We start from the raw sequence: 16,745 nt of genomic DNA on the forward strand, positions 1-16,745 counted from the left end.
AAGAGAGATTGCCCCTTCTACTTCAGCCCAAGACCCAGGCATCCTTAAGAAACAGTCTGGCCAGGGGATTGCGAGGTCTGCAAGGGTGCCTGCTTGGTATTTCCAGAGAATAGAACTTGAAATGTTTTGGGTAGTGATGAGTCTTGGTCAAGGGGTTAGCAGCAACTCAACGAGCCAGCAATTCATAGAGATCACAACAAAATACATATTCCATTCAATCCATCATATTCAGAAAAAAAACCTGTGGAGCTATCTTAATTTTTAGTGCAAACTGGGGACTTGCAGTTCCCATTAGAGCTAACAGATTCTTCACTCTTCCTGATTATGTGTTTAAAAATAAATCCCTCAAATCTCTTGCCTAAGCAGCATTAATCATGCTAGATCTTAGCCATCAATCATCAATTGGCTTTTATGAATGATTAGGTAAACAGAATAGAATGTTTTAAAGTTGCTGTCACAGACCATGGGCTACAGACACCCACTCTCCCCACCTCCTCTTCGATTACAAGGGAGTAATATTGCTGAGTATCACAAAGTGGGATATCATTTGCTAACAATATCTGTCTGTATTTTATATCAAGCACCTGTTAGTATTTAAATATCTCATTTCAAAGTATCCAAAACTTTGTACAAGTCAGATCTCAGACATATTTCACAGAGATGGAGAAACTGAAGGAAATAGCATTAAGCGGGCAAACCCTCAAAACAAGTATAATGATGTACAAAATGCCAAAAATTGCTTATCTCATTCCAGAATCTGCTCATATGCCAGCCTGCATCTGGATTCCTGACTTTTTTTCAACTGCTGTAGCTTCAGAAGGTGTACAAAGAAGGCCCTTACATAATGCAGTGGTTTTTTTAGCAAGCTAAAACTATGCTGAAGAGATTAAATGTTGAGAGCTATTTTTAGCCAAACTAATGGTATCAATTTCACTAATAACATAAGCTGCAGGTGTCTCCTAAAGTAAAAAGCAAGACGATGGAAGAGCTAGCATGACAAAAGGCTACTGACTACAGAAAAGTAGCAGTTCCAAATTACATTAAATTAGGCAAGTCTGCCCAACACTCCCCCTGGTGGTTTTGCCCACAGAGATGATCATGAAGTCCCAAACATGCAAAATCCTCCAGCCTAATGACTAAATGTCCCGTTAATAGGATTAAGTACCTTCTCATCAGATAAACAGAACATGGCAAAATCCCTGACACTCCCAGAAATTAGATCAGAACACAGGCCAGCCCCTTCCTGACGCAGGGAGCAATTTTACAGAAGAGGTGTTTCAGTATTAATGGTAAATATACTTGTTTTTTTTTACTTTTCTTTGGTCATGTGTTTGTATTTCTTTGCAAAGTTAATTGTTCTTTCGCGATAAATGCAAAGGTATAATATGCAAGTAACTGTAGAAGTAAATCCAGGCTAGAAACAAATCCAGGCTTTTAATTTACATATGCTCTTTCGGCTGATAATTGCATCTCCAAGAAGGCTATATTGGCTAACTACAAGGCACTTGCATACTGTGTTCACTTAATCAGATGAGAACTATAAAGTGCAGTTGCATGGTTTCTGAAAAATAAACCTTTTGCCTCTGCTCTTAGGAGGGAAATAAAGAAAATGGCATTTCTTTCCCTTATTTCGCAGGAATTTCTTTCATTTGTTGATCAGTTTGTTTACAAAACTAATCTAGTTGCCAATTTCTTGGCACACCTATTGCTGCGTCTCTTATATTAAGGCTTATTCTGAAAGAAATTGCATATTTGGACACAAGAAAGCAAACAACATTCCAGAAATTTCCCTCTTTGAAACTGGCAATAGTGTTTAGCATGGATGTATTTATAATATGAACTAAGGACACAATATGAGATCAGTAATTAGTGTGTTTCACAAAGTAGAAAAGGGACAGACTGAGCAGCATAAGCTTTTGGTTTTATATATACATGTCCTGATTCTGTTAATCACTGTGCAAACTCAGTGGAATTCATCTAATTAATCGAAATAGATAATTACAAATGGGGTCAAGCGTCTTACTCGTGTTTTCACCAAGAGTAGCATTTAGGTGCATGCTATACACCTCAGAAACCATAGATAAGACAAAATTAATGGGATCTTGTAAGATACTTAGTATTATATTTAGTATTTATATTTACTTAGTATACCTAGACATTTGAGCTTCCTGACAAGGTTTACATGTAACTGCACTGACCTTTTTCTTTAACAGAAAGAACATGAGGTCCTCTTGGATACTTATAATACATGTGCTGTGTCTGAAGGGTCACCAGTGCGTACCGATGAAGCAGGAGGACATGAATCTCCGGGATAACCTTAAGCGTACGTATGGAAGCCCCTGGGCCCAGGTCTCCAGCTGGGTAATGCATCTTGATTTCCACACTCACTGGCATCAAGAAGTTCCACTTCCATGTGTGGAGCTTAGAAACCACAATAAAGCTGGCTGCATGAATGAATACATGCACACACAACAGGAAGATAAGAACAAGCAGGATGAGAAAGCAAAGGGATTCACAGATAAGTATCACCTGCCAAAAAAAAAAAAAAAAAGAGTGTTTACAGGATTTTTATAGGTTATTTGGTTCCTTGCAGATCATCAGAATATAAACCAAACCCATAATTCAATTCAACAGATTTTGAACTATTTTGTTTGTTTAAATTATCTTTGAAAATATTTACTCTACATTTACATACTTCACTGAAAAAGGTGGCTTTACAAACAACTCCAATAAAATTACTTAATTTAGAAAATAGCAGCTGCTCTGCACACACACACACACACACACACACACCTCTAAGCATGGCTTTATGGAGGATCAGCCATTTAACAACCCTGTGCTTCAGTCTATGTTAATAAGATTTCTGTAATAAACAAAAAAAGAGTTAGGGTTAAGGAAGAAAGATATAAGAGAAGAAGTGATCAATGTGTTTTTGGCAGTCTCAAGGTGATGTGATTTTACTTGTTTTCTATAGGTCCAGTGATAGGGTATTTCCACAAAGAAAACAACTACGGATAAAGGATAGGCAGTCATGCAGATCTTCAAGGTGCAACACATGGCCCAGCCCAGGTTTTCACCAAAACTCTATGGTCATTACTTCACAGGAAGTTTAGAAATTGAATTTTTATGAAAACAGGTTGAAGGCACCTGTAATCTGCATTATTAAAATGTAAAGGGAAGCTGTCCCAGGCTTCTACCAGACCAAAGATAAATATAAAGGTTATGTCATTACAAAACTGATGAATGATCCTTGGAGATACCCAAAACCGAGGATGATGACCTGTGCAACCTGCTGTAGCTGACCCTGCTTTGAGTGGGGCGGGGAGGCAGACTCAATGATCTCCAAAGGTGCCTTCTAGCCTCAATTTTTCTGGGATTCAGTAATCAGCAGTGGGACAGCTGAATATATATACTGAGTTACATACAGATGATCCTTGCAAAAGCTCTGGGCCAGATTCTTATCTGATGGAAATTGTCTTGTCTCAGTGTTACTCAGCATTCATGCTTCAGCATCAGTGCGTGACAATTTGCAATAGTGTTAAAATCTGATTAAGTTACTATATAATTTGGCTTTTTTTAGAATTATCTGAAGTTGGAGAGAAGTATGTAGATGAAGAGGTGAAGAAAGCTTTGATTGGTATTAAGCAGATGAAAATTATGATGGAAAGAAATGAAGATAAGCACATAGATCTGATGAAAACCTTGAAGAAGAGCAGTGAAGAAAAACAGGTAACATAAGTGCATACATGTTTGGTTTGGGTTTTTTTTAATGTTTATTCTGGGAAGAATATAAACCACATTGTATGTACAAAACAAGCAGAGTACATCTCTTTATGCAGTCATGGGATCAAGAGAAAATCTGCTTCTGCCCCTTTGTCTCACTAGCAGAGGAAAATTGCACTTACTGCTTGTTTCTAAAAACCCCTGCTTCACTGAATTCACACCAAGGCAACTGCAGGCCACTGTAGAACAGTGTTTTGTGCAGAAGGTCCAGCAGTTCTGCCTTCCATGTCTCTACACTCCTGAGGACACACGATGTTTTCCAGCTTGCTTTGCAAACTTCAGACCTGCAGGAGAATATCAAAGCCACAAATGATAATGTGCTCTAAAGAAAGTACAGTGAATCAGGGAAATTTCCAGTGTCTCAGTGCAATGCCTGGGCTCAGAGCCACGTGCTCAGATGATCTGAAGAAACAGAAGTTTACTGTATATTTTAAAAAATACAAATATCCTAACTTTGTTTCAACGAGGCTGAAGGAAAATTCCTTTCTGGCCCAACATCTGCTAGTTAGTTTAAACTATTTGTATTAGCAAGCCAAAAAGTACCTGACAGCTTCCTAACATCTTAAGGATCACCAGTGCACTCCCACCATCAACACTTTTGTCAGATCTTAGTGGATGATTTCATTTACACAGGACTTACATCCACAGTGAGAGTTCATAAAACACTGAATAAATGTATTAGAAAGATCAGAAAATAACTAAACATAGATTATGAAAACTGCAGTTACTGTCTCCATCAAGACATTCTGACAGAAGTTTTCTTTTATGTGAGTCTTTTCCCTATTGGAATGCTGACAAAAAGGAGTAAGCCCCACCAATTAAAAGGCTTTTGTCATACTTAGAGATAACCTGGAACATTGTTTGGAAACCAAAACTATTAAAATATGTTGCAGCTGGAGAGAGAAATTGATGATGTGCATTCTACTTCAATAGGAAGAACTTCTCTCTTTCCATTGTCAAGTCTATTCCAAAAATGCTGCTTCTGACCTGCTCAGCTTTGTGCCCTAGTGGATGAAGTAAATAGAAGCAGCATTGTAAAATGCATCTTGTTTCCCTTCAGTATGGAAGGAGTGCCTCACACTTCCACAAGAGCAGGAAAAAAAGCCCCTCCCTACAGCCTTTTGATTCATACGCTCCCAAACAGCATAAATGCTATACTTCTATATATTTCTGCATTAGAGAAAGACTTTATGTATGGCAAGGACCTAGCCTGAAAATATCAATCCCTTAAGGGTAAGGAAAAGCAACAGCAAAGGACTATTTGTGGGACAGATGAATACTGTTCAGATGATACGGAGAAAAAATAACACAAGTTGAACACATGACCGTGTAGGAGGTTGAATTCTTACACAGAATGATGCGTGAGTTTTTTTCTTAACATCAAAAATCCTGGTAGACTGTAGAGATCTGTTTGTTTCTGTAGGCTGTGCCCCCTGGGAGAACAACATCAGAAAAAACCTATGAGGAAAAGGTTTTCAATTTTCAGTTCCCTCCATATGTGACTGCAGCTGAGAAGACAACCTACCCTAGTGGTTAGAGATTAGCAAAAAGAGGAGCCATAAATAGCCAAAATGAGTGATCAACACTGGGATGAGTACTTAGAATACTCATCTGAAAATTGCCCTCAACTGAATCTTTTTCCTTACTTAGCAAGCCTTGCGACTTATGGATGAAGTAAAGGCGAGATTGGAAGAAGAGGAAAGACAATGTCAAGTATCCTTGAAAAATCTATGGGATGAATGTGAATCTTGTTTAGAAAGTACCTGCATGAGATATTATACGACTTGCAAACATGGTGTGTCAACATTTAAGAGAAAGGTAGGAAGAAACTTTGTATCTGGGGAATACTCTTGAGTTCACCCAAAGTTTGAGAGACAGCACATCTTATTTTCTGAATATCCAGATCTGCCAGTTATATAATCTTACTAAAATTAATTTGATTTGGAGGGTCTGGAAATATGAAGTTATGTGGTAGAGATTACATGTGATTATGGTCATTGAATGCTGAGCCAAAATGAGTTCAGTTGCACCCTGGCAAGACTCCACGGAAACTGATTACTCCCTTGACTCCCAACAGATTCATTCCAGATATACCATATTTTCTCTCACAGTAGGACTTGCATTAAGATGCACGATAACTGTTTGTGAAAAATACCTCATAGATTCTTTATGGTCCGTCCGAAAATCAGTGAAGTTAAAAGTGTAGCTGTAGTTAGCAAAATTACATGGGGAAAAAAACTCACCTACTTATTACAACGTCATTCTTTCCTATATTTATCTTAAATCAACTCTTTAAGTAACAAAACCAGCTTTAAAATGCTTAATGTCTTTTAACAAAGGAACCTGTCAGCAAAGGAGATTCCCCTAATTCTAACAGACAGAAAATAAGCTTTCCTGACTGGCACATTATTATTACTAAAAGACTTAACAAAATTGTAATCACATATTTTTTGTTTGGGCATACGCTTTAAGTGCAATGAACTTCAGAAGCAAAACTGTAATTGCTGCATATTCTTAAAATAATTCAGGTTAAAATGTGGGAGATAATAAATTTAAGACTATTGGTGATACTTTTAGCTTTTTAAATACCACTCTCAGATACCTCATACAGATGTTTTGGACTTTCAAGGGTTTGTGGATGCTGAAATTATTGCAGTAAAAGTTACACACTGCATTGCCACTGTCTTTGACCCTCTTAGTAACTTCCTCCATGAGTTATTTGGTTTATTTGAAGCATTCAAAGTAAGAAATGTGTTGTGACCCAAGTAATTGCGAAAAAAAAAGAAATAGAAAAGAAGACAAAGATGATAGCTGTGGCTGAGTACACACAGACAGCAGGAGCAATACTGGCTTACGCTGTTCCTGCGGTGTTGTTCCACATTTCACCTTCCCTCTGAGCTGCACTAATGGTCAGATCAAGCTGATGATCTAGTTTTTTTAAAAAAATTAATATGTATAACTGTCTTTATCTATATGTGTATCTGTCTATATCTGTGTATATCCCTCTGTGTGTGTTTTAGCGGGGCACTTCTTAACCCTCACCCATTTCGTAATGCCATGGAGTGTGGCTCAAAATCCACTCCATTGGCTCAGGCCAAATTAGTGCTTGAAAGTAGGGAGCAGGGAACCAGTGGCCAAGACCCAGGAACAGGGAACTCTGTATAGAATTGACACTTGGCCTCTTACATGGTAAAACCACAGACTCAGAGCCACTGCTTTATTGATTTTGCTGGTTTCAGCTTGCACAAGGAGGTGAGGATTTGCCCATTGGTGAGAAAGAGCAGGCTTTTTACAAATCAAAGTGAGAACAATCACCTTCTGCTCCCTACACCGCACATAAGCAGACAGAAATGCATCTCACATCTTTCCAACATAAAGTCCAAATTGTCGGTTGGAAGAAACCCAAATGCTGATAATAACTTTGAGCCTCTACAGATTAAAGGGCAACTGGCAACTTTTTTACTCCAGATCTGATTTGGAACTAATGATTTCGAATGAATGCGCTTCCCCTCTTTGGGGTCTAGTGTCTTAAATTACTTCAGAGAATATGCTGTGTTGGCAGTTATTAAGAGTGCATTGTTTCTATGAGTATTTGAAGGAGAAAAATTAGAGACACTTACCTGAGAAATGAGAAACTGGTAACTTGTCAGGCAGCTGATCTGTCTCCTTCTTACACACAGGTTGAAGATTTTTTGAGGAAAATACCTCCACTCATATTTACTTTTCATGAGGATCAAGGAAGAGAGATCCAGTCTAATGAAAAGCCTGAGAAAGAGGATACCCAGCTAGCAAAGATGGAAGATTTATTTAGCCAGCTATTATCGGATGTAGGCTCAATATTTGACAGAAGTTTCATTTTTTTCATGCACATGCAGAAAGAATTTGACCAGTCTTTTCAGACGTATTTCATGTCTGACCTGGACTTGAGTGAGTCCCCCAGTATGCCAGGGTTACCCGAGGTCACTACCAGAAATGACGGCTCCCAGAGAGGCTGGGGCATGCCTGGCTTCTTACAGATAGTTTTTGATTTCAGTAGGACGGTGTTCGAAGGTGTCAGTGAAGTGATCACCGACGTATTTGATGAATACAGAGATCATAGAAGAGATGTGCCAGAACAAACCAAAGGCAAGTGTTAAAAAATGAAAATTGACTGCACTGTTAGTGACATCAACCTCTTTGGGATGGCTAAACTACAGTGAATGACTCAGTTTCCAGTATGCTAGTGTGAGATACGTAAGGAAGCTCTGGAGGTTACGGGTCAAGAATAACTATCAGTTAAATGCACAAGTAGAAGTCACCTAGAAATCTCATAGAAACGTCGCAGGGGACTTACAGGTCCTACACAGCCTGATTTTCATGGCAATTCTCAAAGAATTTGCAGGAGTTCCTCAGGAGCACTTAAATTCTGGGTGGATGCAGGTTTTCATAAGGGTGACTGACAAATGCAATCTCAGCATTTGTCAGGATGTGATTTGTATCATCTCTTATTGACATGGTCATCAATTCTAAAAAATTAGGGTAATTCTGTGAGATGACAAGGCAGATCCCTGTCCTTGCCAAATGATGTTAAGTTCAGCTTGACAGCTCCAAGTCTTGTTCCAGGCTACAGCAGCAATGTAGTTTGCCAATCAAATACCAGCCAATCAAAGATCAGCCATCAGGTTTTCTGGTGACCAGAAAATTCTGGGCATACCATTGGTGATAACACTCAGTGAAGGAAAAAGACCATAACCAACTTTTAGAATACAAATAAGCCTCATATTTTACTATTGCAAACAGGACAAATACATGCTGGTCCTTGTCTACAAGGAAATCAGAGTGAGAACATGCCATAACTCCGAGTGGCAGGTGACATAAGCATTATGTAATCATCAGAAAATACAAAGTTAAGTGACTCTTGAACAGTGGTTTTTAGTTTTTTCTGCATCATAAGCCATGTTACCTCAGAAATAAGCTTTGGTACTGTGTTGTCATCTAACTGTATGTGATTATGAAACATCCTGACTTCTAAGGGTCAAAAAGATCTTACCAGAACTCACATGTTGTAGAAATAATGTGTAATAATATTAGCAATTGTTTGGATATTAGTGGGGGATATTGGATATTTGGATATTAGTGCCTTTATACGGGAATATACTACAGCGGCATGAATTCCTTGAAAAGAAACATGATTTGTATCTTCTCCTGACTTCTACTTTTTAATAATTTATTCCTTTTATTTTTGTGGGGCAAGGGGAGGGGAAGAGGAGGAGTAGGGAAGGAGGATTTATGCAAAACACTTTGGATTAAGGGCAAGAAATTATATTCTAGCAGTCAGGCTCGGTAATGAATGCATACTTATAAAGACTCTAAGTTTAATGGCAGTCTAAAAATACTATGACTTCATTCTAGATCCTGACAGAAGTGGCATGTTTTCAAAAATTGTGTCAGGGCGCCAGAGACTTCAGTGCAGTGAGCTTCGGGAGAACTCCTCTGGATGCCCACAGTTTCATGAGAGATGCCAGAAGTGTCAAGACAATCTCCTGCACGGTAAATAACTATTTTGCCGGTTTTTGGTTTTTTTTTGTTTTTTTTTTTTTTCTGTAATGCATTGATCAGTGGTTTATAAATGTTGAAGTTTTAATTTTCTACTTTAATTTTCATATTTTTGGAATTAACATTTAGTCACTGAGTTTTTACTGTAACTACGGGTACAATAACCATTCCTCATTCCAGATGATTTCAATTAGCTTTCCCCACTGTCTCCACAGAGTGTCAGTATAGCTCGGTTGTTAACATACCGCTGGTGTTCCAAAGAGACGACCCACAGTCTCTAACAAAATACCTACATGTTTTGTTAGAGCTGCCATCCTGCAGAGAAGCAAGATGTCAGGCAGCAGTCGATCCTTGCTGGGTGCAGCAGTGCTGAGCAGAAAGTGAGGAGAAGCTCAAACTCCTGACACTCACTTCTCCTGATGACAACCAGGGGTGACCTCAGGTGTCATTCAGCTCCTCGCAAGGAAAGCAAGTGCTGAAGAGCCTGTAATTACTTTTTGTTGAACCCTGTCCACAAAGAGAACTGACAAGAAGGACAAAAAGGGGGCTTCATGTCAGTATGAAAGGAGATGGCAGAGCTCTGTCGGCACCATCCATGGGCACCTGAAAAACCTTCAGACTGATCACCTAGAACTGCTGTCAGGACTCCCACTGCAGGATAACGTACCTGTCTTTCCAGAATTATTTAGATCTTAAAATCCACGGAATATGCTTAAACCTAAATTTCTTCAGAATATCTCCAGTGTGGCAAACATTAATGATACAATGAAGTACTTTTAAAATAATATCATATCATTATAAATATCTTTTTATCTACACCCACATATTGCAGATACCAGTTTGTTACTGTACTATCAGCTTGGAGATGCCCCTTGATAATCCTATTTGACAGAAAAAACCCTGAATTTTTACAGAGCAATTTTTGTATAAAAATTTTTCTTGTTTAAAATCCGTATTTTAGTAAAGAAAAAACCGGCCATCTTCCATTCTGAATTCGTGGCAGATGATACTAGTCTCATACTACTGTCTAGCTATTGCAAGATAAATATTAGGTCTTAACACTCAACAGGAATACAGGCTTCCTTGTAATAACCTCTATCACAGAATCATAGAATAATTTGGGTTTAAAGGGACCTTTACAAGTCATCTAGACAAACTCCCCAGAAAACATGGCAGGGACATCTTCATCTAGATCAGGTTGCTCAGAGCCCCACCAAACCTGACCTTGAATGTTTCCAGGGATGGGACATCTACCACCTCTCTGGGCAACCTGTGCCACTGTTTCACCGCCCTCATTGTAAAAAACTTCTTGCTTACATGCAATCTAAGTCCACCCTCTTTCAGCTTAAAATCATTACCTCTTGTCCCCAGGGCCTGATAAAAAGCTTGTCCCCATCCTTCTTACAGGCACCCTTCAATTGCTGAAGGCCACAAATTATATTCAAAGGCCACAATAAGGTGTCCCCAGAGTCTTTTCTTCAGGCTGAATAACCCCAGCTCTCTCTGCCTGTCCTAATAAATAGGAGAGGTGCTCTCACCCTCTAATAGTTTTTGTGGCCCTCCTCTGGCTTTGCTCAAACAGGTCCATGTCTTTCTGTGCTGAGGAGTGCAGACCTGGATGAAGTACTCCAGGGGTCTTAAGAGAGAAGAGTAGGGGGGCAAAATTACCTCCCTCAACTGCTGGCCACGATTCTTTTGATGCAGCCCAGAATATGTTAGGCTTTTCGGGCTGTGAGCACATATGGCCAGTTCATGTCCAGCTTTTCATCCTCCAGCACCTCCAAGTCCTTCTTGGCAGGGCTGCTCTCGATCTGTTCATCTTTCAGCCTGTGTTGATACCAGGAGTTGCAACAACCAAGGTGCAGCACCTTGCACTTGGCCTTGCTGAACCTCATGAAATTCACCTGGGCCCACTTCATGATCCTGTCCATCTCCCTCTGGATAGCATCCCATCCCCCAGTGTGTCAACCACACCACTCAGCTTGGTGTCATCTGTGAACTTGCTGGCAGATCCCACTGTCCGTGTCATTGATGAACCCATTAAACAGTACTGGTCCCACTACAGACTCCTAAGGGACACCACTTGTCCCTGATGTCTATCTGGGCATTAAACCATTGACCACTACCCTCTGCACAATTCCTCATCTGCCAAACAGTCCACCCAGCAAATCCATATCTCTCCAATTCAGGGAGAAGGATGTTGTGGGGGGCCATGTCAAAGGCCTTACAGAAGTACAGATAAATGACTTCTTTAACCCTTTCCTTCTCCACTGATGGAATCACTCCATCACAGGAAGCGACTGGTTGGCCAGGCAGGACTTGCCCTGGGTGAAGTCGTGCTGGCTGTCTCAAATCACCTCCCTGTCTTCCATGTGCCTGAGCAGAGCTTCTTGGAGGATCTGTTCCATGATCTTTCCAGGCACAGAGCTGAGGCTGACAGGGTGGTAATCCTCAGGGTGCTTCTTACTACCCTTGTTTAAAAATCAGTGAAATATTTCCCTTTTTCCAGTCACCAGAGAATTCAGCTATCTTCCATGACTTCTCAAATATCATGTAGACCAGCTACATCAGCCAATACCCTCAGGACTCATCAAGTCCCACAGCTCAGATACATTAATGCTCCTCACGTGGACTCAAAACTGATCTCTTACAGTGGAAGGAATTTTGCTCCCTCAGTCCCTGCCTTGCAGTCTATATACCTGGGGCAGATTCATAATGAAATATAATTAAATATAATTTTAAAAACCCATTATGTGTAAGGAAACTATGAAGTTGCTATATGTAAAATTTACCAGATCTTATTTAGCATTAACAGAAAATCTATTGCCATGAAATACGATATAAACCTTGAACTACTTGGTAAATCACTTTAATACAACAAATGGGATAATGCATCCATTTAATCATTACGAGCCTAAACTAAATCTACCAAAATAAGTCAGAAAAATTATTCTCCTTTTTTCAGCATTATTTAAAGACCAATCCAAACCATGCCCCCTTGCTAGACTCTTTCTGCAGTTTTCATTCCTTCAGACAGAAAAGATGAAGTACAAGACATAACACTGTCTTTTCTAACAGATTGCCCAAATGTTCCTGAGCTGCACATAAAGTTTGATGAAGCCTTTAAGCTAGTTAATCTCTCAGGGGAGCAGTATGAACAGATTCTCCAGGTGGTTCGGCATCACACAGAAGACACTTCCTACTTGTTGAACAAAATGAAAGAAAGATTTGGGTGGGTGTCTGAGTTATCCAACATGACCATTGGACCCGAAAACATTTTCAACATAGTTAAGGTAAGGGTTGTCTTCTGAAGGGAGCTATTGCTGCCTTTAACCTGCATTTTGCTTGTGCTTACACTCCTGTGGGTTGTGGATGTTTGTACATGTGTAATGTTTGGGTTTACAACACAATGTTCCTACTCATCTTGAATTTGTGTATGCTTGGTAATCCCTCAGTGAGCTGAAACTCCTGAGATTAGAAACCATTTTGCTCTAAATCCTTTTAGTCTGATGGATGGCTGACAGGCTAACCTGAATCACTGTCTGATAAGAGTAAATTGACACTAGCAGCTTTGACCGGCCTCAGATTACCTTCACAGATAAATTGCCCTGCAGCAGTCACTAACACATCCATATTGGATTGATGAATGTCTAGCTATATAGCTGTACCTAGATATTCCAAAGTTCAAAGAACGCAAATGTTATACAGCTTGTTGCAGTGGAAGCTGCACGTGCTTGACAGCATTGGTCAGTATTTCATAAATACATAATGATTAATTGTATCTCACACACAAGGATACATTCAACGTAAATTCAATCCATTTTCTTTGGGCAAGGGACAAATCTTATTCTCTCTTCTAACTCAGAAATCCACTCACATATAGTGAATTACTACTACTACTACCAGAACTTTATACAAAATGATGGTACAATCCACCAAAAAAAAGCACAAAATAGGAACAGGAGACAGGCACACTTTCCCAACTAAGTCTGAGATACCTGTTCTAGGAAAAAGTCTGATTAAGTCTGATTAAGATAAACACACAGGAATGAATAAATTCAATCACACAAATGTTGTATTGAACTTAGTGGGACAGCTCAGAAGTTTTCATTAGGAGAAGTTCCTTATAGATGCAGCTCATGGTATAAATATTAACATGCAGTTCTTTAATATGGTCTTGGCAGTGCCATGTCAGCTCTTTCCACCACCTACAATAAGCTTTGGCATAAATTTAGACACCCACTGTCTTTTCAGAAGAAAGCAATTTAAATAAAGTAGGTAAGTCTAAAATATTCCCCTATTTAATTTTCCCCTATTAAAGACAGTGGGCACAGTAGGTATAAACAAAACTGAAAGCACACAGTAGTTTGTAGTGTCTAAAGTACTGATCTCTTCTAGGTGGTACCTGGGGATCCCTCCAGTAAAGACGAAACCGTGGTAGATGTAAACATTCTGACTTCACCTACTTTCACCATTAAAGTTCCTCCCAACTTAGATACAAAGAGTCCTGAGTTCATTGAATACGTAGCTGGGAAAGCACTGCAATTGTATAAGCAGAATTTTTAAGTGGTAAGTTCATTCTTTCTGCTCTCATAGAGAACACACTTCTTCATTAGGGGTGTTTACCTTGCAATAAACTTCAGTTGGAACAAGATTCAGTCATGGTGTACACAAGGCTGTCTTCTCAGAAAGGATACATCGAGAAAAACACAAGCATTATGGAAAACACAAACAAACACTCAATGATCTAGCCTGTAAAACACAGACACAATGATATTAAATGATGTGACTTGTTAAACTGTGAAACCCTCGATCTTTAAGTAACAGCTGGGATGAGGTAATGTGATGATAAATATTCCTTCAGAAAAGAATTGCCTCACAATCACAGTCCAGTGTCTTGGCATTGAAAACCATGTCTTTGTGTTCATTCATCATGAATGGACTGGAATTACCACTATTCATTATGGTTTTTTTATTTTCCGTAATGTTTCAGAGCTTGCTCATATTATTTTTGATGATAATGAAGTACAAAGTGAGAACCACCACCAGGACTTGGAAGAACTGTCTTACTGTAACATTCCTGCATTAGCAGCATTCTGGTCAGATTAACAGTGTTTATTAATAGAGGCTACAGTTCAACTTGCAGGAACATGCACAGAAAGATCCTGCTCATGGGCTTCAACCAGTTTTGTAGAAAGGACACACAAGAAGCCTCTCTCCATGTTTAAGACATTTCAGGAGGAAAGAAAAACTAGACAGAGAGGCAGGGAGGAAAAACGCTTCATATTCTCTACTCCCACAGGGAATTTCCAGGAAAGATGGGATGGTTTTAGGTGGCATCACACTGCTGTGGAACTTGTGAAAAACTTGTGTGTTTCCCTTCCCTGGGGACTCTGGGATGCACAGCTTTAGCGGCCTCCGACGCTCAGAGTTGTCTCTCCCAGGGGAACAGAGCCACAAGACACATGAGACTTTCAGGCAAACCACCGCAGTGTCCCCAGATCTCCTCAGAAGGACCAGATTTGGACACAGTTTCTCTTTAGGTCACAGCTGACTTGCTCAGCTGAGCAATTGAAGCATTACTGGAACACAAAGAGAAGTCTCAGGAGGCAGGGAAAAAGCATTCCACATTAACAAAGTAGATGAAGAAGATTTCAGCATTTTGTATTAAATCTGGCCATTCTTTTGAGGTCAGAGGCACAAGTTTTGAGCCGATGCAAGAAATCACTCCGACCAGAAAGGCTGAAGTGGGCTGCAGAATTTAGACATAATAGAATAAACCTCACCATGTACTTTGCTTAGGTAAATGTTGGTGAAATTATGTGTATATTATATTTAAAGCACAAATATTTTAATATTTATAAACATATAAAATAAAATGCTCTGACACTTTCTCTACAATTTTTCTTCAAAATTCTCTGTAACTTATAAGCAGTTATAAATATAAATAATAAATACTGTTTCAGATCACAGAATACTAATCTTCAGGGCCTAATTATTTCAGGGCAATAATTATTTCTGTAGTCTGATGATGATTTTTAGCCTGAATCTTAGTCTGATTCTCCTGTAGCCATTTCATACCTGAGAAAAGTGGTGTTGATTTCAAAATCACACCACCATTTTACATTCAGTTTGCACAAGACTTAAAGCACATGTAATTGTAATGCATAAAAAAGAGTTAAAACTCTACAAGAAAACTGGACAGATCTATAAGAACAGAAAGAGAGAGAGAAAAAAATCTGTTTGTCTGGTTTTTATGTTATGCATGTTTCTACAGCAGGACACCAATACATTCCACATATACTTATTTTTCTAACATATTTTTCTCCATTTAAAACCAAAATTAATAATCTTTCTTTTTTTTGTTTTTTTCCCTCCTAGGAAAGAAGAAGTGTGAAATCTTTCTTCCTGAAATAAAGTATATGCTTTTTAGGTGAAATACCCCTATGCTCAACATAGCTAACTGTTAAATTACTATGGTTAAAATAGCTGCATATAAATAAAATGTTGCTTAGTAAATACTGTGACATATGAGCTATCAACCAAAGACTGTAGACATATTTTAACCCAAACCCAAATCCATTTTAATATTAACTTATTTTAAAAAATGTTATTTATGTTGTCAGTAAGGTAATCTTTGATAACAAGCTATGGCTCTGGTTATGCAAAGATTTAAGGACATAATCAGCTGTAAGCATATAAGTAATTTCTATTTGCATACTTATATTCAAGCATATGCTTAAGCCTTTTCAACACTGATCCCTACAGATGTTGCACATTCAGCTAAGTCTGAATCAACCAGATTTCCATATGCATGTAGCATATTATTTTGCAATGAAAATATTAGATTTCTTCTTCCAGTTGCTTTTGATGCTTATTGTGTACATTAAATGACTTATCTGAATATGAACTAATGAGTAAGTCTTCTGCCTTTGGCATTTCTTACAAACAGCAGTTTGCCTCTGGATTTCATTTTTTAATTAATTAACAGGCTTTATCAGTAAAGAAGTTTGTTTCTCCCTAAATTATACACATCAGCTTTCAATGGTATTTGTAAATTATAATGAAGGTTAAGAACTGATATAGCTCTCAGCTAGAAGCAGAGCTCTAGGTGATTTGGTTTCATTTGCTGTGCCCAGCATTTCTAAGCATTTTCTGCACACAGGTATATGCACAATTTCCAACTTCAGCTCTGCTAAATATATCATATTAATTTCGAAGTGTACAGAAACATCTATGTTAGATATGAGCAGAGAAAAATATCCACACCCTACTTACACTTTGTTTTCCTTTGCTTCTATACATACATGTTAAGTATACAACTTCATACAAGAAAAAAGCCATCTCACTCTTTTTATTAGTGGAAAAGATGATTTTCTGCCTGCTGCAAAGAAAGTCCTCTGTGCTCCTCACCTTCCACATTTCAG

General features: G+C 38.7%; 1 protein-coding gene across 1 annotated transcript; it reads left to right on the forward strand.

Annotated features, from left to right (window-relative positions):
- The first annotated feature begins 1,183 nt into the window (after positions 1–1,183).
- On the forward strand, positions 1,184–16,232 carry CLUL1 (clusterin like 1). Its single transcript, XM_008636859.2, has 9 exons — positions 1,184–1,289; positions 2,214–2,323; positions 3,581–3,729; positions 5,434–5,601; positions 7,464–7,908; positions 9,175–9,312; positions 12,397–12,611; positions 13,717–13,887; positions 15,700–16,232. Exons 2-8 carry the CDS (start codon positions 2,221–2,223, stop codon positions 13,882–13,884), a joined length of 1,386 nt encoding a protein of 461 aa, XP_008635081.1. The 5' UTR covers positions 1,184–1,289; positions 2,214–2,220; the 3' UTR covers positions 13,885–13,887; positions 15,700–16,232.
- The last annotated feature ends 513 nt before the right edge of the window (positions 16,233–16,745 follow it).

The sequence above is a fragment of the Corvus brachyrhynchos genome, unplaced genomic scaffold (genome assembly GCF_000691975.1).
Source record: "Corvus brachyrhynchos isolate BGI_N302 unplaced genomic scaffold, ASM69197v1 scaffold106, whole genome shotgun sequence".
NCBI classification, from domain to species: domain Eukaryota; kingdom Metazoa; phylum Chordata; class Aves; order Passeriformes; family Corvidae; genus Corvus; species Corvus brachyrhynchos.